Source organism: Callithrix jacchus, chromosome 1, assembly GCF_049354715.1.
Source record: "Callithrix jacchus isolate 240 chromosome 1, calJac240_pri, whole genome shotgun sequence".
NCBI lineage: Eukaryota > Metazoa > Chordata > Mammalia > Primates > Cebidae > Callithrix > Callithrix jacchus.
In genome coordinates, this window is record NC_133502.1 from 123960274 (window position 1) to 123986095 (window position 25822).

The 25822-nt window shown below is 36.2% G+C and overlaps 1 protein-coding gene across 12 annotated transcripts in view; it reads left to right on the forward strand.

Annotated features, from left to right (window-relative positions):
* The window catches only part of CNTLN (centlein), a 329556-nt gene that overhangs the window by 174069 nt on the left and 129665 nt on the right, over window positions 1–25822 (forward strand). For all 12 annotated transcript variants that reach the window (XR_013534372.1, XR_008481669.2, XM_054256412.2 and 9 more), the window contains one exon: window positions 21608–21708. Coding sequence is in view for 10 of the 12 variants with exons in the window: in XM_054256412.2 (XP_054112387.2) it covers window positions 21608–21708 (101 nt within the window). In the remaining 2 variants the exon portion in view is untranslated. The remainder of the gene's footprint in view (window positions 1–21607; window positions 21709–25822) is intronic.

The window sequence follows — 25822 nt, forward strand, 5'->3', positions numbered from 1 at the left end:
TCAAAGTTCATCCATGTTGTAAATGTATCTATACTTTATCTGATGCTCTTTAATGACCTGTCTCCAAAAAAGTAAATAATTTTGAACAAAGTAAATTAGTTGAGAGACTGAATCTAACTATTCAAGAAAATTTAGGAAGGATTACCTGTAAATGGTTCATTTGGAGTTTATTTTATTCGCTAATGAAATAGAACTAAAGAAAAAGTAATGAGGACTTTTTAAAGTTAGAGAACTCAGAATTCTGATCTGTTCACTCAGCAGTATTTGCACTTTACAAATAGCTCTTTGAATTAAATGCTGAGTCGTTATTAAAGTGTGGAACTTTTCCCTGAAATATGTTGATATTCATTAATGTTATAGCAATTTGTGAAATAGTCATTTTTCAGTTAAGTCTTAATTTAGTAAGAGGTAATGATATTTTTTAAAAGAATTGAATAAATTTTAATGTAAACTTTTCACAGAAAGGTTGCATTATTTTGTGAAACATTTATTTAGGTAACAAATGTGTTTGAGTGCTGTGTGATAGTCACTCTGCTGGGTGAATGAAATGAGAACACCAGACAGACTTTCTACTCTCAAGGAACTTGCTTGGAAACATGTTTAGTATTAAACATTCTTAATGAAATGTGATGTTAAAAATGTCAAAGATGTTAAAAACTAATGTCAAAAAGTGTCATGATAAAACATTAAATATCACTGCTACAGTCATTGAAATTTGTTCTGAGGAGAGAAATTTTTTAAAGTTGTATCTAGTACGTTGAATTTTTAATGTGCAGTTTCATGAGTTATAACATATATATGTTTGAGTAGCTACCACCACAGTCAGTATACAGAATAGCTCTATCATCTCAAAAAATTTCCTCATCCTGCCCTTTTGTAGTCAAATCCTCCCACTACCATAACACCTGATTTGTTCTCCTTCCCTATAGCTTTCCTTTTTCAGACTGTCATATGCGTAGAATCATACAGGCTGTAACTTTCTGAGACTGACTTCTTTCAGCATAATGTGTTTGAGGTTCATTTGGATTGGTTAATCTAATGTGTTCCTTTTCATTGCTAAATGATATTCTGTTTTATGGATGAACTACTTCATCTACTGAAGAACATTTGTTTTTTTTTCTAGTTTTTTGCGGTTATGAATAGAGCTGCTATTCAGAGTTTTTTGTGTGAACGTAACGTTTTTATTCTTTATGAGAAATGCCCAAGAGTTACATTGAATTCCGTAAATTGCCCTGTCATTCTCCTACCTATATCTTTTGAATGGCAAAGTTTTTAATTTTTATGAAATCCAGTTTCAAACCGTATCATTTTAAAATTTTACATTGCTAGTGTATGAATATTTTGCATGCTGATGTTATATCTTGCATTATTTATAGTTAGAGCTAAGTCTGCCATGTTATTATTTATTTTCTGTGTGTTTTTTCTGTTTCCCGTTTACTTCCTTCATATGGGTTACTTAAGCCTTTTTTTTAGAATTTCATTTTAATTTTTCTGTAGAGTTTTTGACTGTATCTCTTTGAATAGTTTTTTTTTAATTGTCTGCTCTTGGTGTTATAATACATACCTTATTACAGTCTACTGGTATCAACATTTTATTAGTTTAAGAGGAATCTATAAACCTTAGTTTCATTTACATATCTTTACCCTTCCTCACTGTAATACAGTTATCTCAATATTTTCTCTAGTTACATTGAGAACTTCATCACATGATGTAATAGGTTTTGCCTCGACTCTCAAATGCAATTTTGAACCACAAAACATGGGTAGTCTATTATGTTTACCCATAAGTTTATCCATGAGAGATAAATAATTTATGAATGGGTAAATATAGTAGAGGTATTATTTATCCTTTTTCTACTGTCCTTACTGGTAACCTTCCAAGTTTCTTCTTTTAAAATTTTCTTTCATTTTAAAGAACTTCCTTTAGAATTACTAGAATAGGTTAGCTGGCAAGAAATTCTCTGTTTTCTTTTAAAATGTCTTGATTTCTCCTTCATTACCTGTATTATTCTGTTTTCAGACTACTATAAAGAAATGCTTAAGACTGGATAATTTATAAAGGAAAGAGATTTAATTGACTCATAGTTCCACATGGCTGGGGAGGCCTCAGGAAACATGGTGGAAGGTGAAGGGGAAGCAAGGACCTTCTTCACACAGCAGCAAGAGAGAGAAGAGTGAGGAGTGAAGGGAGAAGAGCCCCACATAAAACCATCAGATCTCACTAGCATGAGAACAGCATGGAGGAAACTGCCCCCATGATCCATTCACCTCCCAACAAGTCTCTCCCTGAACACACAGGGATTATGGGAATTACAACTCAAGATGAGATTTGGGTGGGGACACAGAAAAAGCATGTTACTACTAAATGGTATTTTCATTGTATGTAGAATTATAGCTTAGTAATTTTTTTCTTCAGCACTTGAAAAATTTTCTACCTTTTTTTTGACTCTGTTGTTTCTGATGCAAAATGCACTGTTGAATCATTGTTTCACCATAGGTAATGCATCATTCTATTTACTTGCTTTCAATAATTTTTCCTTTTTCTTTACTTTTCAGAAGTTTGATCATAACATGTCTTGGCATAGCTTTGTTTGGGTTTATTTTATATGGCTTTCTCTTTCCTGAATCCCTAGGTTTGTGACTTTTGTCAAATTTGGGAAATTTTTGTCATTAATTCTTTAAATCCTTTTTAAACCCTACATTTCTTTTCCGTTGACGACTCTAAAGACATGAATGCTAGATTTTTTATTATTGCCCTACAAGTCACTGAGGGTCTCTTCAATTTATTTTTCAGCCTTTCAGCCTGTTTTATCTCTGTTATTCAGATTTAGTAATTTCTGTTGTGTCTCTTAAGTTTACTGATTGTCTTTTTTCTCATGAGCTTATGCAGCAAGTTTTTTATTTTGGCTTTATAATTTTTTAGTTCGAAAATTTCTATTGGGCCCTTTACGTAAAATTTTTCTTTATTTGCTTAGACTTTATTTATTTTAAGAGTGTTATTTAATGGTTCACTGGAGCATTTTAATCATGGCTGCTTTAAAGTTCTTGTCAAATCTGACATATGTGTTATATCATGGTAGTAGCATTCTTTGAGTATAATTTCTTCCTTTGATTATATATTTTCCTTATACTTAGTATGATGAATGATTTTTTAAATTGTCTCCTGGCCATTTGGACTACAGATACTTCTCAACATACCATAGGATTATGTCCTGATAAATCCATCATAAGTTGAAAATGTCATAGGTTGAAAATGTGGCCAGGCGTGGTGTCTCATGCCTATAATCTCATCACTTTGGGAGGCTGAAGCAAGTGGATCACTTGAGGTCAGGGGTTTGAGACTGGCCTGGACAACACGGTGAAACCTTTTCTGTACTATAAATACAAAGATTAGCCAGGTGTGGTGGCACATACCTGTAATCCCAGCTACCCTGGAGGCTGAGACAGGAGAATCACTTGAACCCAGAAGGCAGAGGTTGCAGTGAGCAGATATTGTGCCATTGCAATTCATCCTGGGCATGGGTGACAGAGTGAGACTCTGTCACCAAAAAAAAAGAAAAAAGAAAAATAAAATGCATTGAATGCATGTAAACTACTGAATATCATAACTTACTCTAGACTATCTTAAAATGCTCAGAACACTTACATTAGTTTACAGTTGGACAAAATTATCTAATACAAAACCAGTTTTATGATAACATACTGAGTAGCTCATACATCACATATTACCAGCCTGGGAAAAGATCAGAATTCAAAATTTGAAGTACATTAAAATTGCGACAGTTTTATACCATCATAAAGTTGAAAAATCATAGGGAGAACCATTGTAAGTTAGTGACTATCTGTATTACATTTTGAGACTCTGGATCTTCTTTAAATCTTTTATTTTAATAGGCCTCTGATGATATCATGTCTGAGGGAGAAGGTTACCTCATTACTACTAGGAAAAGGTGGGAATCTTACTCCTCCCTTTTACCTCTTTTTTTTTGGAGACGGAGTTTCACTCTTGTTACCCAGGCTGGAGTGCAATGGCATGATCTCGGCTCACCGCAACCTCTGCCTCTGGGTTCAGGCAATTCTCCTGCCTCAGCCTCCTGAGTAGCTGGGATTACAGTTACGCGCCACCATGCCCAGCTAATTTTTTGTATTTTTTTAGTAGAGACGGGGTTTCACCATGTTGACCAGGATGGTCTCGATCTCTTGACCTCGTGATCCACCCTCCTCCGCCTCCCAAAGTGCTGGGATTACAGGCTTGAGCCACTGCGCCTGGCCCCCTTTTACCTCTTAAGTTTTCCTCTGCTAATATTGCATTGAGGGAGTGTGAAGGTATTACTGCTTAGTGTTGGTGAAAGTACAGGCTGCTCACTCTGCTTTTTTTTTTCTATTTTTTTTTGAGATGGATTCTCGCTCTGGTGATTTTGGCTAACTGCAGCCTCCGCCTCCGCCTCCTGAGTTCCAGTGATTCTCCTGCGTCAGCCTGCTGAGTAGCTGGAATTACAAGTGCCTGCCACTATGCCTGGCTAATTTTTGTATTTTCAGTAGAGATGAGGTTTCACCATGTTGGCCAAGCTGGTCTCAAATTCCTGACCTCAAGTGATCCACCTGCCTTGGCCTCCCAAAGTGCTGGGATTACATGCGTGAGCCACTACACCCAGCTCTCACTCTGCTTTCATTGACAGAGCGTGGCTGATTTTGTTTTTCACCCCCCAGTGATTATGGCTGGAGTAGGGTGGGCATGGTGAGCAGGGTTTTTGTTTTACTGGTCCTCCCCTTTCCTGGTCTTTTGGCTAGAGAGAGTATGCTTTCCCTGAAGCATTTTTTGTTTGTATTCATCGGCACCTCTAGGTGGTGAGTTTCTCTAGTATCTAGTTTGGGGTATGTAGGAGGAAAGAAAACTCAAGGAACTCACCATTGTGAGTCACTTCTCTAATGTTGTTCCTCTACTCCTGAGCTCCCTATTCTATCCTTCTTCTTTTCCCTGCCTTTCAAAGTCTCATGTTTGTTTTATTATTATTTTCTGGGTTTTTATATTTAATTAGCAGTAGGAATAGAGTTAAATACATCTACTCCTTGTTGGGAAACAGAAGTTTCAGCTTATTTTACTATGGGCCAGGAAGTCTTATTTTTGATTCATTCATTAATATCTAGTTTCATACTCAGTCTTAAATATTTAAGTAATAAGTAATTTAAATAATAAATATAACTATTTAACTATTTTTTGTAGCAATGTAAGATTTTAGATGTAAGGTTAGAATCTACAAAAAAGATATACTCATAATACTACTTTTAAACTGAATTTAAATAGTACTTTAAAATCCAATCTTAAAAGTTAACTTTTAAGACTTTAATAAAACATTGTATGGCAAGTCTATATCAATTTATAAAATATGGTTAAAAATATAATGCTATCACTGACTGAGATTATAGTGTTTCTACCACTGGATATGGTAAGAAATATTAGTTGCTGCTATCGTATAAAAACCTGAGAACTTGAAACAACTTACATGGAATATAGTTCCTATAATATTTCATTTATATTTATATCTATAATATAAAATATATATATTTATTATAACCGTATTTTAATAAAAAGGCCAAGAATTTAGTAATCTATGAACTGATAAATTGGTTCCTCCAGTATTTAATGAGCATTCATATGTTCATATATTCATTCAATATTTAAACAATATAATTCAGAGCCAGGCACTAACTAGGGGCTGAACATACAGTAAAGATTAATAGTTTCAAGCTCTAGGAAGGCTTAATTTAAATAGGAGTATCTACCATTTGCTAGTAAGGTGAAACTACTCTTTGGAAGCTAGTTAGTAAGCAGCTAGCCTTCAGAAATGCCAGCAGGCTTACTCAGCTTTCTCACTCAGCTGAAGTTGGTAATTAACCGATACTAAATTAGATGGAGTAGCCAACAAAGTCTAACATATGTTAACATTCTCCCAAGTGAAAGTATCAGTAAAAAAATTTGTGTATATTCTTTCAGAATGGTGATATAAAACTATATAATAAGGTGCTCAACTGCAGCAGAAAATTAAGCTTTTCTAATCCAGCAAATTAAATATTACACATTGTCAACCACAGCTGCATGTTCTCGCTAGGAATCCTGGGTGTGCTGACATTCATCGTGTGTTTTCTGTGTCCTTGGCTAAATAAATCAGAATGTATAGTGGTTTAGTAATAGGTCATTCTCTCCTAATCTGTAGCCTATGTAAAATGCTTCAGCTGGGTACTTTTCTAGGCACAGGTAAACAAAGAGAAATAATATGTTGGCCCTTTTATCAAGTCATCATACCTTAGCAGATAAGACAAGTGCGGTGGCTCAAGCCTATAATCCCAGCACTTTTGGGGGCTGAGGCAGGTGGATCACGAGGTCAAGAGATCGAGACCATCCTGGTCAACATGGTGAAACCCTGTCTCTACTAAAAATACAAGAAAAAAAATTAGCTGGGCATGGTGGCACGTGCCTGTAATCCCAGCTACTCAGGAGGCTGAGTCAGGAGAATTGGCTGAACCCAGGATGCGGAGGTTTCAGTGAGCTGAGATCACGCCATTGCACTCCAGCCTGGGTAACAAAAGCGAAACTCCGTCTCAAAAAAAAAAAGACAAGCAAAAATATGATTAAAAGCAATAAGAGAATAGTAGGGACATAAAGCAGGGAAAGCTCTATTCTGCTTGTGAGTGGGAAAAGAGCTAAAGCAAATCTGTTGTTGATGTTACAAAATGCCATAGACTGGATGACTTAACAGACGTGTACTTCTTGTAGTTTTGGAGGCTGAGAAATTCAGGATCATGGTGATGATGGATTAGGATCCTGATGAGGGCTCTCTTCCCTGGCTTGTAGATGGCTGCCTTCTCAGTGTATTGTCATATTTCAGAAGAGCTCTTTCTCTTTCTTGTCTTAAAAGCTACTCAGCCCATCATGAGGACCCCTTTCTATCCCTAATTGCTCAAAGTCTCCATCTCTAACTGTCATCACATTAGGGGTTAGAGTTTCAGCTGAGTTCAAATCTGATGTATGAACTCAGTTATAACTAATTGATATGTGTGATGCATGTCAGATATGTCACATATGGATTTTGAGGTGACATAATTAAGTTCATAGCAATCAATATTTTAGACTCTGATTTGTTAAGGATAATTAAATCAAGGACAGAAAAATCTAGGTGAATTTTTCAATAACCAGGAGGTAACTAACAGATACTTATCTTGTTAAATTCTCACTAGTATTTGAAAAATCTGGTCATGCTTTGAAACAATTTTTTTCTTCAGCATTCTGGCACCATTTCTTCTGGTTTTATCTCTGTACCTCTGGCCACCTATTACATTCTCCTTTGCCATCTTTTCCCCCTGAAATCAGCTGTTTACTGTTGCTGTATTTTTGGACTTTGTGATAGGCATTCTCTGTACTTCGTATATATACTGGCTTATGACAATCTCATCTATCATCCCATGATTTCAGTCATTTCCTGCCAGTTGACTTTCAAACCTGTATTTCTAGCATAGACCTCTTTCTGAACTGCAACTAAGTATATCCAAATGTCTACACAACTTCTCCTTTCAGATGTCTCACTGAGATTCAACATGTTTGAAATCAAATTTAGGATCTCCAAATTTACTCCTATTATTCTAAATCTTAATAAATGGTATTATAATCTATCAGTTTATTCAAACCGGAAAGCTAGGGTGTTATATGTTTACTTATTATTTGTTTCCGACCTCCTCATTGAATTCCATACTAAGCCTTAATATTTCACATCACAAACATTGCGAGGATGTATCTTATTTCTTTCCATCCTCAGTATTAATGCTCTTATCCATACCACCACCATTTCTTTCCTAGTCAACTAGGATAAATTCATAAATATCTGCATCCACTCTTCTCCCTTCAAATCTGTTTTCAACAGTGCTGCTGACTGATCTTTTAAAATATTGTTTTGAGAATATCCATCATTTGTTTAAAAACCTTTAGTATCTTTCTATTGCTTTTTAAACAAATCTAAATTCATTATATAACACACTTGAATATCAGCCCCCCCCAGTTTTTTTTAACAATTTCTGCTTTTCCTTTCATATCTAAAAATAAGCATGAGAATACAAAGTAATTGCACAGAATTACTAATGTTTTCTTAGTTGATTACCGAGAATTCTGGTTAATACATTTGTCAATGAAGGCAGCTGAGCTGGAGTCAGTAGTAAAGGGGTTTTGAATTCATAATCCAAAAACTTCAATTTTATTTTATAGAAGTAGGAAATTTTACCCCATATATTATAAGTAGATATATCTTCTTTATTTCAATGATTTTTTTATCCTTTTTTCTTAATGATAAATTGTAAGCTATAGATCAGTGGCATAGCTCAGATTGGAGTTCTTCTTCTCTTTTGGGTTAAATATTAAATATATGTAGGCCATAGTTTTAAAGAATATCCTATAAAAATTAACAATAATTACTCAAGCTCAAATCAAAATATTATCCTAGGAAAGTTCAGGAATTTTTTTTCTTCTGCAAAGCAAGACTGCCAGTCTTCTTGAGCTAGAATGTAATTTTTTTGGTATGTAGAAATGAAAAATGAGGATTTTAGAAACTGTATTTCTCTGCAATAGAAATAAAATGCTTAGCAAAAAATGTCTGCCAATGATGACATATTTTGAAAACAAATGTATTTTCAGGTAACCATTAACTACATATAAATTTCATATTAGTTGTATTTTAAAGAATACAATTCAGTGGCATTTAGTGCCTTCACAATGTTGTATAGCAGTGACCTTTAATTCAAAAGCATTTTCATCACCACTGAAGGAGACCCCATACCCTTAAGCAGCCAGTCTCTGTCCCTCCATTTGTCCCTTCTTAAAATTGCTGGCAACTGCTAATCTGCTCTGTGTTTCTATGGATTTATCTGTTTTGAATTCATATAAATAGAATCATACTATATGTGACCTTTGCATCTGGATGCTTTTACTTAGCATAATGTGTTTACTGTGTTCAAGATTCATCTACGTTGAAGCATGTGTCAGAAATTTATTACTTTTTTATGGCTGAATACTATCCTTTTGTATATGTATACCACAGTTTGTTTTTCCATTAATCCCTTGGTGGACTTTTGGATTCCTTCCACATTTTGGCTATTCTGAATAGTGCTGCTGTGAACATTTATATACAGGGATTGTTTGAATACCTGTTTTCAATATCTATATCTATATCTATATATCTAGATATATACAGAGAGATAGAGAGATAGATACATATGTATCTAGATATCTGTCTATATATAGAGGTAGAAAGTAGACTTGACATAAAATTTACAATTTTGATAAATTTAGATAAATAGTTCAATAGCATTAACTACATTCACATTGTTACTACCTTTGCCACCACCATCTTCAAAATCTTTTCATCTTCTCATATTGATACTCAATACCCCTTAATTGATAATTTCTCATTTGCTAGTTCCCATAGCCCCTGTCTCTTTCTGTTTTTTGTCTCTATGGATTTGCCTATTCTAGGAGCCTCATTTAATTAGAATCATATACTATTTGTCTTTTTGTATCTGGATTATCTCATTTACTATTTAAGATTTGTCAGTGTTAAACCATTTGCCAGAATTTCCTTCCTTTTTAAGGCTGAATAATATTCCATCTTATGTATATGCCACAATTTGTTTATTCAGCCATTGATGGACATTTGGGTTTTTTCTGCATTCCAGCTTTTATATTTTTTATTTGTAATCTAATTTGTATTTTGCTATAAAGTCAACAAGATTTTTTGTATCATCCATAGGCAGATATTTCACTTGAATAAATGGCAAGTATATTTTGGAATTTTATTTTGTAACTCTTGAGATTAACTTTCAATGTTTATCCCTTATGTTGTTTTCAGGCATGAGTCCATATATATAGATACTCATTTTTTGAGACCATACATATATTACTCTAAATTTATTTACTATAATTTGTTTCCACATATTTTAGGCACTATATATATGGTATTTTAAATTTTTCTTAAGGAATTACATAGAAAAATCTTGAGTGTTGTAATCATTTGACTTTTCTGTTAAAAGATATCAAAGTTATCTGTAAGTCATTTTTGTCACATGAACTTTATAACACGTTTTCTTTAGGGAAAATAATATTAACAATGTTGAGTTTGAACATCTGAACTGAATGCTAATGACTAAATAATAAAATTAATTTTGAATGACAGGAAACTCATACAAAGGGTTTGCTTAGTCTGGAAAGTATTTCAGGCTTTAGAATAGTTTGCTTTCAGTGTAGATTAGTTGCCTCTTAAGTAACTTTGTTCTGAAGAAAGGAATGATGTATAATCAAATGTAGGAATGTTACAGGTAAAATTATATTCAGATATAAAAAGGTTTTAAATTTGGTAATGCATTTTCCGATATTTGTAATTTTATCTAAGAAACATAAAAGCTTGTGAGAGAAAAATTTTACTCTTAAAGAGATTCTTATGATTAAAAGGAGTTTTTAAAAAAGTATACTTTTAAGCTCTGGGGTACATGTGCAGAATGTGCAGGTTTGTAACATAGGTATACACGTGCCATGGTGGTTTGCTGCACCCATCAACCATCATATACATTAGGTATTTCTCCTAATGCTATCCCTCCCCAAAACCCCACGCCACTGACAGGCCCCAGTGTGTGATGTTCACCTCCTTCTGTCCATGTGTTCTCATTGTTCAGTTCCCACTTATGAGTGAGAACATGTGGTGTTTGGTATCCTGTTCTTGTGTTAGTTTGGTGAGAATGATGGTTTCCAGCTTCATCTATGCCCCTGCAAAGGACACGAACTCATCCTTTTTTATGGCTGCATTGAATTCCATAGTGTATTTGTTGCCACACTTTCTTTATTCAGTCTATCGTTAATGGGCATTTGGGTTGGTTCTAAGCATTTGCTATTGTGAACAGTGCCTCAATAAACATACATGTGCATGTGTCTTTATAGTAGAATGATTTACAATCCTTTGGCTATACACCCAGCAGTGGGATTGCTGGGTCAAATGGTATTTCTGGTTGTAGATCCTTAAGGAATCACCACACTGTCTTCCACAATGGTTGAATATGAATGCTTTTAACACTGCTGGTGGGAGTATAAACTCCATTGTGTTTATACTCCCACCAGCAGTGTTAAAAGCATTCCTGTTTTTCCCCATCCTCTCCAGTATCTGTTGTCTCCTGATTTTTTAATGATTGTCATTCTAACTGGCATGAGATGGTATCTCAATGTGGTTTTGATCTGCATTTCTCTAATGACCAGTGATGATGAGCTTTTTTACATGTGTTTGTTGGCTGTGTAAATGTCTTCTTTTGAGAAGTGTCTGTTCATATCCTTTGCCCACTTTTTGATGGGGTTGTTTGCTTTTTTTCTTGTAAATTTGTTTAAGTTCTTTGTAGATTCAGGACGTTAGCCTTTTATTAGATAGGTAGATTGCAAAAATTTCTCCCATTCTGTAGGTTGCCTATTCACTCTGATGAAAGCTTCTTTTGTTGTACAGAAGTTCTTTAGTTTAATTAGATCCCATTTGTCAATTTTGGCTTTCATTGCCATTGCTTTTGATATTTTAGTCATGAAGTTTTTGCCCATGCCTATGTCCTGAATGGTATTACCTAGGTTTTCTTCTAGGGTTTTTATGGTTTTAGGTCTTACATTTAAGTCTTTAATCCATCTTGAGTTAATTTTTGTAAGGTATTGAAACAGGATATATGCAATTTGTTAATAGTGAACAATTAGAAGCAATCTAAACGTGTATTAGCAATTAATAAAAATACATTGTGATATATTAATATAATGTGATATGCTACTGCATTTAACATGCATAAACAAGATCTAAACTCATCAAAATGGAAATACTTAAAAAGCAAAAGTTGATTTAAAAGAAGTTGAATAATAGTATCTATACTATGATATAATTTCTAAAAGTTAAAAATTTTTAGAAATCATAAAATGATACTATATATTTTGCAGATGTATATGTGGACATACGCATTCATAAAAACATCGTGACACATAACTACACACATACATAGACAAATACATGTGTATATGTACATATATACACATATAGGTACACTGTATATTTATATACTACATACATATACAGTATTAAAACATGAACCAGAAAGATAAATACCAAATTTTAGATACTGATTATTTTCAGGGAGGAACAAAGGTAGATTATTGTATGGGGCAATAGTATTTACAAATTCATTTTTTTTCAAAAATAAAAATGAATTAAATATGGCTTAAAGTGTTTTTTTAAATCTAGTCAGTTGTTACATTAATGTTGTTCATATTATTCTCCATACTTTTTTTAATGTTTGAAATATGCTATTTTTAAAGTATGTACTAAAAAACATAGTAATTAAACTTTGAGAGAGATCCAAGATGGCCGATTACTAGCAGCTCAGGAGTGTAGCTCCCAGTGAAAGTGCAGAGAATGAGAGGACACCACACTTTCAGACGAGACTTTGTTGCTCATGGACCAGGAGATTCCCAGCGGAGGAGCCCCACAGGTCGCCAGTGCGACTCTTGTGGCCAGCATGGCGGTTTTGCCAGCACCACGGTGTTCTCAGTGCAGTGTAAACGGGACTGGGTCCCCTTTTGGTCAACGTTTGGAGCTCCAGGAAGGCAGAGTCACCCATTCAGCTGATTGAAAAAGGGACTCAAAAGGGAAGCCAGACTGAAGATTCCTGGGCAGAAAAGAACCGTGAATCTTGATGCCGCTGTTTTGGCCCAGCACAGTGGTTGCTCAGATTCTGGCGCCGGGAATCAACAAGTTTGACATCCACTCAGAGACCTAATTTCAAAGTTGGTAATTACAAAGACGACAGATGGATAAATTTACAATGATGGGAAGAAACCAGTGTAAAAAGGCTGAGAATACCCAAAATCAGAATGCCTCTCCCTCTCCAGGGGATCACAGTTCCTCACCAACAGGGGAACAAGGCCTGATGAAGAATGAGTGTGTTCCATTGATAGAATTAGGCCTCAGAAAGTTGATAATAAGAAACTTCTGTGAGTTAAAAGAACATGTTCTAGCCCAATGTAAAGAAACTAAGAACCTTGAAAAAAGGTTTGACGAAATCCTAATGAGAATTGACAATTTAGAGGAATATAAGTGAATTAATGGAACTGAAGAATACAATACAAGAACTCTGTGAAGTATGCACAGGTTTTAACAGTTGAATTGATCAAGCAAAAGAAAGGATATCAGAGGTCAAAGACCAACTTAGTGAAATGAAATGAGAAGACAAGACTAGAGAAGAAAGAGTAAAAAGGAATGAGCAAAGTCTCCAAGAAATATGGCACTATGTGAAAAGACCTAATTTACGTTTGATAGGTGTACCTGAATGTCATGAAGAGAATGAATCCAAGCTGGAAAATATTCTTCAGGATATTTTTCAGGAAAACTTTCCTAACCTAGTAAGGCAGGACAATACTCAACTCCAAGTAATACAGAGAACACCACAAAGATATTCCGCAAGTAGAGCAACCCCAAGACACATAATCATTAGATTCACCAGGGTTGAAATAAAGGAGAAAATTCTAAGGGCAGCTAGAGAGAAAGGTCAGGTTACCCATAAAGGGAAGCCTATCAGACTCACAGCAGATCTCTCAGCAGAAACCCTGCAAACTAGAAGGGAGTGGGGGTCGATATTCAATATCCCCAAAGAAAAGAATTTTCAACCCAGAATCTCATATCCAGCCAAACTAAGCTTCATAAATGGAGGAAAAATAAAATTTTTCACAAAGAAGCAAGCACTCAGAGATTTCATCACTACAAGGCCTGCTTTACAAGAGCTTCTGAAAGAACCATTATGCACAGAAAGGAACAACCAGTATCAGTCATCCCAAAAACTTACCAAAAGGTAAAGAGTATCTCCATAATGAAGAATCTATATCAACTAATGGACAAAACAGCCAGCTAGCATCAAATGACAGTATTAAACTCACAAGTATCAATATTAATCCTAAATTTAAATGGATTAAATGCCACAATCAAAGACACAGACAGGCAAATTGAATAAAAAGTCAAAACCCATCGGTACGCTGTATCCAGATCCATCTCATAAGCAAAGACACACAAAAACTCAAAACAAAGGATTGGAGGAAGACTCACCAGTCAAATGGAGAGCAAAAAAAAAAAAAGGGGGAGTTGTAACTTTCGTCTCTGACAAAATAGACTTTAATAGTAACAAAGACTAAAAGAAACAAAGAAGGACATTACATAATGGTAAAAGCATCAATGCAACAACAGGAGTCAATGATTGTAAATATATATGCACCCAATATAGAAGCACCCAGATATATAAGACAAGTTCTTAATGACTTATAAAGAGACCTGGACTCCCAAATAATAATAGCAAGACACTTTGACACCACATTGTTAATATTCGAAGGATCAACGCGATAGAAAATTAACAGCGACGTCTATGATCAGAACTCAGACCTGGAACAAGTAAAGTCAGTGAATATTTATAGAATTCTTCACCCCAGGTCCACAGATCATACATTTTTCTCATTATCACACCTATTTTGAAAGTGACCACATAATTAGAAATAAATCACTCTTCTTTGCATAGCATTTCACAGACTTAAATAAAATATTGGTTGGCTGTTTGTTTGTTATTTTCTTCCCTTTCTCCTTCTTGTCTCTGCTGTTAAGCACAATTATTGGCATAAAAGAGGTTTTTAATACCTATTTTTAGATTGCATTCCAGCCTGGGCAATAGAGCAAGACTCCTGTTCTCTCTCCCACTTTCTCTTTCTTTCAAAAAAAAAAAAATAGTAATTAAACTTTTAGTTAGAAACACCAAAAGGAATCTTTTAAATGAGCACATATACAAAAATGCTCACTACAGTATTGTTTGTAATTATGAAAATTGGAAAACAACCAAAATAGCAGATGATATAAATACATAGCTAAAAATCCCCCCAAAAAACCTATTTAATAAAATATTTTGCCCAACACCAAGCTTAAAAGTCAATGATAGATTGATTATAAACTAAATGTGAAGGATTTAGCAGTAAAACTTTTAGAAGAAAACATGGGAAAACATCTTTGTGATTTTGTAGTAGGCCCAGATTTCTCTCTCTCTCTCTCTCTTTCTTTTCTTTTCTTTTTTTTTGACAAAGGATCTTACTTTGTCACCCCATGGAATGCAGTGGTACAATCTCAGTTCACTGAAGCCTCAACCTCCTGAATTCAAGTAATTCTCTCGCCTTAGCTCCTCGAGGTAGCTGGGACTACGGGCATATGTCATCATGCCTGGCTGATTTTTTTTTTATATTTGTAGAAATGGAGTTTTGCCATGTGGCCCAGACTCGTCTCAAACTCCTGAGCTCAAGCAATTCACTTGTCTTGGCCTCCTAATATGCTAGGATTATAGGTGTGAACTACTGCACCTGGCCAGTTTCTTAAACCAGACATAAAAAAAAACTAAATAGAAATGAAAAATTGATAAATTGGCCTATATTAAAACCAAGAATTTATATTCATGAAAAGATGCCATTAAACAAATTAAAAGGCAACTTTTAGAGTATGAAAAGATATTTTTTAGTATATATGTCCAGGAAAGGAATAGTACTCAGAATATAAGAAGAATTCCTATGACTAAATGAGAAAAGGACAGTCAACCCAATAGAAAAATGAGCAAAATGCTTGAACAGATATTTCACATAAGAGGACATCCCAGTGGCCAATTAACATGAAAAAGTGTTCATCTTGATTTGTCTTCTTTTCCTAGATTTTTTAATTGGAAGCTTACATCATTATGGATATTTCTTTTTTTTGTAATTTAAGTGTTATATGTTGTACTATAGATACTCATCTAAGCATTGCTTTTGCTGTGACTTACAAATTTTGAAATGTGTTTTAAATTTTTCTAAGTTCAAAATATTTTCTAACTCCTCTTGGATTCTTCACTGAAAGTAGAACTATTTAGAAATGTTACAGAAAAACATCATTCAATGAAACTTGTTAAAGTTTGGTAAAGAGGACTTAATTCATGACCATCATGATAGGTAGGCACCACTGCAATTGGATTTTGCAGTTGAGGGGAAAGATTGGACTCAACTCCTAATACAGCATGGGCAAGTGGGAATTTAGAGCTAAGGTCGAGGAGGCCAGTGGATTGGAAAATTTCTAAGAGGAAGCATCAACAGTATGGGAGATTCTGGCTAACCTGACCTTATCAGGGCTTCGACTGAAGACAGGCCAGGGTGATCAAGGGGATGGTCCCCACCTAGGGGATGGTCAAGGATGAGGAACCTAATTAGATACTGACCTTGATTTAGATATTGGGGTAGGGTTCTTGCTAAACTGACTTGGTGGAGTTTCTTGCTAAAACTGAATTTTACAAGGAAGTGCACAGATAGGCTTAGGAGAAGGTTAAACAGAGCCTCTTTGTCAGAAATAGGTTCTTTACTTTCAGATATTTTCAGATTTTGCAGACATCCTTCTGGTATTCTTAATTTTATTATTTTATTATGGTCATAGAATATGCTTTGCATGATTTTAAAATGCTTTCAGCTTTATTGAGAATTGTTTTATGGTCCAGCATGTGGTCTTACCTTCGTGAATGTTCCATGGCACTTGAAAAGAATGTTTGTTTTGCTGTTCTTGGGTATGAAGTGTTTTATAAACATTCAGTTAGGTTTTTGATAGTGTTTTTTAAAATATTCTGCATCCTTACTTGTATCTGTCCACTTTTTCTATCAGTTGCTGAGAAAGGTGTGTTAAAATCTCAGTTTAAATATTTTCAGTTTTTTCTTTTTGAGACGGAGTTTTGCTCTTGTTACCCAGGCTGGAGTGCAATGGCGCGATCTCGGCTCACCGCAACCTCCGCATCCTGGGTTCAGGCAATTCTCCTGCCTCAGCCTCCTGGGTAGCTGGGATTACAGGCATGCACCACCATGCCCAGCTAATTTTTTGTGTTTTTTTAGTAGAGACGGGGTTTCACAATGGTGACCAGGATGGTCTCGATCTCTTGACCTCATGATCCACCCGCCTCGGCCTCCCAAAGGGTTGGGCGCGCCCGGCCATATTCTCAGTTTTTAAAAACATGTTTTAAACACAAGTTTATCATTTACTAGAGGCTTGTTTATCTCTACTCATTAAAATTACCCCTTCTGTGTTCTCTACTGAATGTCCCTGGTATTCAACTAAGATTCTCTCCTCTCTTACTGGTCACAACTCAAATGTATCCGAATCCTGTGTGAGAAATATTCTTGGAATATTATGTTTAATGCTACTATTGTTCTTTGCCTGCCCTTGTTGTGTTTAATACTATGCATATGCAAAAAAAAAAAAAAAAAAAGATTAGCCCCATACTCAAATTCTACAGATTTCTTTAGCTATTTTCCACTGTAGAGTCCCTCTCATTGGGTAGTATGCCTCACAAATTCTGGCTGTTCAGAGTTCCCAAACTCTAGTCTCTTGTTGCAACTCAGTGAGACTGTTATATTCTTCTTGGTACCCCTCTCCCTGCATCAAGGTCTGGGAAGTGCTTCTAGGCAGATATCGAGCTATCATTAGGGGCTCTCTGTTTATTTGCTTTCTCTCAGGGATTACAGTTCTGCACTGCCTGTTGTCTAGTGTTTGAATACAGTTGTTTTATATAATTTGTCCAGTGAGAAATAGATTTTAAGTTGTGCTCTTCATACCAGAGTATAAGAAACACTAGTGTAAGTGGATAGTAAATCAGAGTCAGTAGATAGCCAGTGCTCCTCCTGGTGAGGGCTACCAGGGCTCTGACTCTGTCGGCTCCTCCCGCAAACACTCACTAAGATGTGGTTTGCTGGTGCTTAGTTTGGCTCAAGCCAAAGGTGGTTCCTGATGTCTATAAATATTTACTAAAAGTAGGGACTGTGTGTGTTCTTTCCAAAACAAACAAGCTGTAAGTATAAAGTTCCTTTTAAGAAGCAAGAAATAACTTTTCCAACAATGGCCGTACTACCTTCTGTTGGGTTAGTGATCTGAGAGCCAAGCAAAACTAAGTTGAGGTAAGTTACATCTGCTTTTTCTTTGTGGAGCCATCTTGCTTCACTATGTTCCATGTTCTTAGCTAAACAAATCAGGAACCTAATTCAAGCTTAATCATTGTGTGGCTGAGTGTATGTGTGTGCTCCTCCTATCAATTTGTAATGGACCAGGGAAACTGCCAATATATATTATTGGATCCCAGTTTTTAAAATCCTCATGTATATGTATTGATATTTATAACATATGAACAAAAAGATGAAAGTATACATGTCAAAGTATAAACATTTTTTTTTATCCAAGAAGTAGACTGAGTGAGGGAAAGCAGAGACTACCTAAGTTTTACTTTAAATAACTTTAATTTATTGTTTGAATAATTATAACATTGATTATAACAACTTATATTCTTGATTACATAAAAGTCTAGAAATAATATATTTTCCTGGTGAATCATTTATTTGATCATTATGTAATAACTTTATCTTTAATTTTTTTCCAGTGTACATTTTATTTTCTTAGGCTCCTTTTTAAAAAGGTTTTTTTTAATCTTTGATTTAATTAATCACAGTTTTTTTTCATTTCTCTTCTGACCTCTAATTTTTGATTTTTAATTTGTTTTTCATGCTTTATGTAATTATTCTTGAAATTATGACCATCATTTATTTGACAAAGTCTAAAGTTCATCATTAGCTCTATAATCTTATAATACAAGGAGCTTTAAATGTTTAACTCTTACCTCTTTCATGATCCAGAATCATTTTCTTGCTGAGAATGTTAGTTCTACCTTATTTTAGCTCTATCTTCATTCAGATATTGTTTTAATTGCTTTGCATAATAAATGTATATTTAATTCCTTGTATGTATTTGTTAATGTCTTCTCTCACTGCTTATTTTGTTTTATAACTTGCTTTTGAGTTTACTTATTTTCTTCTTAAAATATGTATTTTAATGATTTTTTCATCTAGAATCTATGAGTAGTAAACCTTGGCATGTGGAAGATATTACATATTTTCCTTCTGGCTTTTCTTGTTGATATGAGAAGTATGCTGTTATTCCGGAGATCTTTAGTTATTATAAATGTTTTCTTCTCAATCTGGTTGATTTAATGATTGTCTCTTTCTTTGGTGTCCTGAAGTTTCAATATACTTCTATCATAGTGAATAGAGTTTTATTTATACTTCTTGCAATTTTTTGATGCTTTTTAAATGTTAATTCATATCTTTTATCAGTTCTGAAATTCTAAGCTATTAATATTTTGGCTGTCATCTCCCATCTCTACTTATGGCCTCAGCCTTTCAAATTTCTCCTTGAATAATTTCTGTTAGATGCTTTCTGGACTTCTTATTCCAATGTACTGTGTGTACCTCTACTGTTTGCCTTCCTTAACCTCCTTCTGCTGTCTTCCATTTTATCAGTTTTCATTAGCTTTTTCTACTTGTTATTGAACCCATCCATTAAGTTTTAAATTCTAGTATTATGCTATTATTATTCATTTTCATTGCTTTATTTCATCCATTTAGATATATTATTTGACTCTTTTTATCTATTTTATAAGCCCCTGTCCTTTTTTTAACATGTTTATCACTTCTTTATTTTTTTAAAAACATTTTAAAAACTCTAATTATGAAAGTAATTTTGATTGTTCTATTATCTGTGTTTTGTTGTTGTACATTCTCCCATTTTGGGCAGTGGGATATTTAGATTATCATTCATGGCTTTGAACTTATTTATATACTTATTATTACCTCTATGCTTGACTTCTCTGAGAATTATTTTCTATAGTGGCTTTACTCCCATACATTTGCTTAGCTATGGAAGCCTCCCTTTAGGGATGATTGTGTCTTCCTGAACCCTCTAGTATACACTGGCCATATGTCCAGTTTTTATATTATTGTTGATTCTTCATGTTTCTGCAAATTACATGGCTCAGTTTTGAACCTATTTATTTAGGCATAGGGTTCTGATATCATGTTGACTCTATCTTGTCCCCATACTAGGGCAGGAGAACTATTTTACTGTAACTCTAATCAGATAAGCTCAGATATTCATGTTTTCCTTCAGCAAATTGTTATCTCCCAGTTTCCTATAGTTAGCTCATTTTTGTCTGTCAGCAAGGTAGGGCCATGAGTCTAAAAGTCCATCTGATATGGTTTGGATGTGGTCCAAATTTCATGTCACATTGTAATCCCCAATGGTGAAAGAGGGGTCTGGTGAGAGGTGACTGGATTATGTGGGTGGACTTCTCCCTTGTTTTTCTCATGATAGTGAGTGAGTTCTCACAAGATCTGGTTGTTTAAAAGTGTGTAGCACCTCCCCCTGTGCACTCTTTCTCCTGCTCCAGTCAGGCTTCTCCTTCACCTTCTGCCATGAATGTAAGTTTCATGAGGCCTCCTCAGCCATGCTTCCTGTACAGCCTTTGGAACTGTGAGTCAATTGAACCTCTTTTCTTTATAAATTACCTAGGGTCAGGAGGTTTTTTATAGCAAAGGATTTGATCTTGGTCAAATAGTCACCATGTTAGCTCAGTTCTGTTTTACTGGGAAGTCTTTTTGCCTTTATTTCGCATCTAGGAATTTACCTTTCTTGTTTTCAGCTTTATGTATTAACATTTTTCATTTCTAGTTTGCCTAGAATATCTGTGTGTTAGGATGTGGATGAATAGGCCGGGTGTGGTGGCTCATGCCTGTGATCCCAGCATTTCGGGAGGCCAAGATGAACAGGTTGCTTGAGTCCAGGAGTTCAGCCTATGCAACTTGGTAAAATCCCAACTGTACAAAAAATTAGCTGGGCATGGTGGCACATGCCTGTAGTCCCAGCTACTTGGGAGGCTGAGTGGTATGATCACCTGAGCCTGGGAGATAGGGGCTGCAGTAAGCCATGATTGTGCCACTGTACTTCAGCCTGGGTGAGAGAATGAGACTTTGTCTACATACAACCAGGAAGTAGTTGAGCAACCAAATACATAATTTTTTAAATTATGTAGTCTGTATTTTAAGTGTTTTGCATGTTTATTGAGATAAAGTTAACAGGAGTTACTTACTTAAAACATTTGATTTTCTAGATCCTCAGTAAATTCAATTGTAATTTTTAGGATTTGTGCATATTATTATTATTTTTACTTTTTGGACACAAGGGCTTACTCTTTTGTCCAGGCTATAGTGCAGCAGTGAAATTATAGCTTAGTGTAACCTTGAAGTCTTGGGCTGAGGCACTCCTACTGCCTCAGCATCCCAAGTAGCTAGGACTGCAGGTGCACATAACTATGATGGTCTAGTTGTTGCCATTATTATTGTTATTAATGTAAAGAAGCATCTGTCTGTGTTGCCCAGGCTGGTCTTGAATTTTTAGTCTCAAGTGATCCTCTTGCCTTGGCTTTCTAAAATGCTGGGATTACAGGTATGAGCCACCGCACCCAGCCTGTGAATAATATTGATATATTTTTGCTTTTGTTTTACTATTCTCTATTTTATATATTTTAAAATATCTTTACTGACTTTGTTTAATATATTATTTTAAAAATATATTGAAATATATAGATTTGATGTATTTTTTAAATAAAACAATATGGTTTTAAGTAAATGTTTATTGCTTTTTCATAGGATGAATCTTGAAGAAGAATTAGATGAACTTAAAGTACATATATCTATTGATAAGGCAGCAATACAAGAATTGAATAGATGTATGGCAGAGAGAAGAGAAGGTAAATTTTCAGAAAATAAATATTTAACAGAGGAAATTTAAAATGTTTTAATTCTTGGTGTTTTCGTTTCCATTTATTTTAAGAATCTTACTCTTTTTATGCCTTTTTTCAATACTTTATTCATTGATAACTCACTAACATTTTCATCATGAGAAAATTAAATAAATAGAACATCTAAAGGTCAGATTTATAATTTATTTTAAAAATCTATGGGAGAAGTTGCTGCAAGATGGACAAATCGAAGGCTTTATATTCTGTGGGAACTCCAAATTTAACAACTATCTACAAACAAAAAAAACCACCTACATAAGAACCCAAAATCAGGTGAGCACTCACAGTACCAGGTTTTAACTTCAAATGGCTGAAAGAGGGTAGAAAAGACTATCTTGAATTACTAATGCCAGACTTCCCTGATTTCCCGGCAGTAGCCACATGGCAGAGAGAGAGAACTGTACACTTGGGGGAGGGAGAATGCAGTGACTGTTGGAATTTGCCTTGAACTCAGTCCTTCCCTGTCATAGCAGAGAGCAAAACTGGGCTGCGTGCATCTGATGCCTGCCCACAGAAAGGGCATTTAGTCCAGACCTCTCCAGAGGAGAATCTCCCATCCCAGTGCTTAGAACCTGGGTTCTGTCAAGCCTCATCACCACAGGGCTCTACGGCTCTATGTAAACTTAAAAGACAGTCTAGGCCACAATTACTTCAGCTCCTAGGCAAGCCCTAGTACTGAGCTGGGTTCAGAGCCAGTGGACTTGGATGGCATGTGACTTACTGAGTCACCAGCCAGGGCAACTGATGGGGTATTTGTGCTACTGCTCTCCCATCCCTAGGCAGCATGGCTCATGGCTCTAAAAGGAACCCCTTCTGTCTGCTTGAGGAGGAGAGAAGAAAGAGTAAAAAGGTCTTTGTCTTGCATCTTGGACACCAGCTCAGCCACAGTAGGATAGGGAACTAGTTAGATTTATGAGACCCCTATTCTAGGCCCTAGCTCCTGAATGACATTTCTAGATACATCCTGGCCTAGAAGGGAACCTGGTGCTTTGAAGGTAAGGATGCAGTCCTGGCAGGATCTATCACCTACTGACTAAGGAGTCTTTGGGCCCCAAATAGCCAGCAGTGATACCCAGATGGTACACTGTGGGTCTTCCTGAGACTCTGAGATGTGGTGGCTTTGGGTGAAACCCAGTGCTTCCCAGCTGTGGTGGCTGTGGTAAGAGACTCCTGCTTGAGAAAAGCAGAGGGAAAAGTAAAGGGTAATTTGTCTTGCACCTTAGGTACCAGCTCATCCACAATGCGTTAGAGCACCAAGCTGCTTGTGGGGTTACTGATACCAGGTCTTGGCTCTTAGTTGGCATTTCTAGACCTGCCTTGGGCCAGAGGGAAGCCCACTGCCCTGAAGGGTGAGTTCCAGGTCTGGCAGCATTTGCAACAAGCTGACTGAAGAGACCTTGGGCCTTAAGGAACATTGGCAGTGGCCTGGTAGTATTCCCTGTAGGACTGCAGTGGTGGTGACCACAGAGAGAGACTCCTTTGCCTTTGGAAAGGGAAGGGAAGAGTGGGAAGGACTGTGTCTGGTGGTTTGAGTGCCAGCTTAGCTGCAGTAGAATAGAACACCAGGTGGATTTCTAAGGTTTTTTAGTCTACTCTCCAGCTCTTAGATGGCATCTTTGGTCCCAGCCAGGGCCTGAGGGATCTTGCTACCCTGGAGGGCATGACACAAGTCTGGCTGGCTTCACAGTCTGCTCTTTGCAGAGCCCTAGGGCCTTGAGCAAACCTGGGTGGTAGCCAGATAGCAGTTACATTGAGCCTTGGGTGAGACTCAGGGATATACTGGTGTCAGGTCTGACCCAGCATAGTTTTAGTGATGGTGGCCACAGGGGTGCATTTGTCACTCCATCTCCAGCTCCAGAAGGCCCAGCAAAGAGAAATAGACTCTGTTTGAGAGAAAGGAAAGAGAACAAGAGTCTCTGCCTGGTAATTCAGAGAATTCTTCAGGATGTTATCCAAGACTTCCCAGGCATTCGTTCTAGACGTCTGCAAGAACCGCAGTGTTACTGGGCTTGGGGTGCCCACTAATGCAGATATGGCTTAGATCACAACACCCAAGTTCTTTCAAATACTTGGAAAATCTTCTCAAGAAGGATGGGTACAAACAAGCAGAGACTGCAAAGACTAAAATAAGTATCTAAGTTTTAAATTCCCAGACACCACCAAACATCCACAAGCATCAAGACTATCCAGGTGATATGGTTATGCTTTCTGTTCTCACCCAAAACTCATCTTGAAATGTAATGACCATAATCCCCACCTCTCAAGGGATAGATCAGGTGGAGGTAATTGAATCATAGGGGTGGTTACCCCATGCCATTCTCATGATAGTAAGTGAATTCTCATGAGATCTGATGGTTTTATGAGGGGCTCTTTCCCCATTTGCTTGGCATTTCTTCTTCTTGCCACCTTGTAAAGAAGATATCTTGGTTCCCTTTTGCCTTCTACCATATTGTAAGTTTCCAGAGGCCTCCCCAGCCATGCTAAGCTGTGAGTCAATTAAACCTCTTTCCTTTATTACCCAGTCTTGAGCAGTTCTTTATAGCAGTATGAAAACAGACGAATATACCAAGAAAACATGACTTCATCAAAGAAATTAAATAAGGTACCTGGGACCAATCCTGCAGCTAGAGAAATATATGGTCTTTCAGACAGAGAATTCCAAATAACTGTTCTGAGGAAACTAAAAGAAATTCAAGATAACATGGAGAAGGATTTCAGAATTCTATCAGAGAAATTTAACAAAGTGATTGAAAAAATAAAAAAGAATCAAGCAGAAACTCTGGAATAAAAATTGCATTGGAGTCTCCGCATAGCAGAATTGATCAAGCAGAAGAAGGAATTAGTGAGCTTGAAGACAGGCTATTTGAAAATACGCAGTCAGGGGGGCTGTGTTGGCTCATGCCTGTAATCCTAGCATTTTAGGACGCTGAGTTGGGAGGATCACCTGAGGTCAAGAATTCGAGACAAGCCTGGCCAACATGGCAGAAGACCTTCTCTACTAAAAATACAAAAATTAGCTAGGTGTGATGGCACATGCCTGTGATCCGAGCTACTCAGGAGGCTGAGGCAGGGGAATCACTTGAACTTGGGAGGCAAAGGTTGCTGTGAGCCAAGATCATGCCACTGCACTCCAGCATGGGAAACAGAGTGAGACTCCATCTCAAAAAAAGAAAAAAGAAAGGAAGAAAGAAAAGAAAATATGCAGTCAGAGGATACAAAAGAAAAAGAATAAAAAACAATGAAGCATGCCTACAAGATTTATAAAATAGCCTCAAAAGACAAAATCCAGGAGTTATAGGTCTTAAAGAGGAGGTTGTGAGAGAGATGGGTACAAAGTTTATTCAAAGGAAAATAACAGAACTTTTCAAACCTAGCAAAAGATTACAATATTTAACTGTGAGAAAGTTGTAGAACACCAAGCAGATTTAACCCAAAAAAGACAACCTGAGCCGGGCGCGGTGGCTCACGCATATAATCCTAGCACTTTGGGAGGCTGAGGCGGGTGGATCACGAGGTCAAGAGATCAAGACCATCCTGGTCACCATTGTGAAACCACATCTCTACTAAAAATACAAAAAAAATTAGCTGGGCATGGTGGTGCGTGCCTGTAGTCCCAGCTACTCGGGAGGCTGAGGCAGGAGAATTGCTTGAACCCAGGAGACAGAGGTTGCAGTGAGCCGAGATCGTGCTATTGCACTCCAGTCTGGGTAACAACAGCGAAACTCTGTCTCCAAAAAAAAAAAAAAAACCTGAAGTTAAACTCCCAAGGGTCAAGGATAAAGAAAGGATCCTAAAAGCAACAAGAGAAAAGAAGCAAATAATGTGCAAGGGAGCTTCAGTACACTCGCAGCAGACTTTTATGTGGAAACTTTACAGGCTAGGAAATAGTGGCATGACATATTTACAGTGCCAAAGGAAAAAACAACAACAACAAACTTTTGCCCTGGAATAATATGTCCTGCAGAAATATCCTCCAAACATGAAGAAGAAATACTTTCACAGACAGATAAAAGCTGCAGATTTCATCAACACCAGACCTATCTTATAAGAAATCATAAATGGA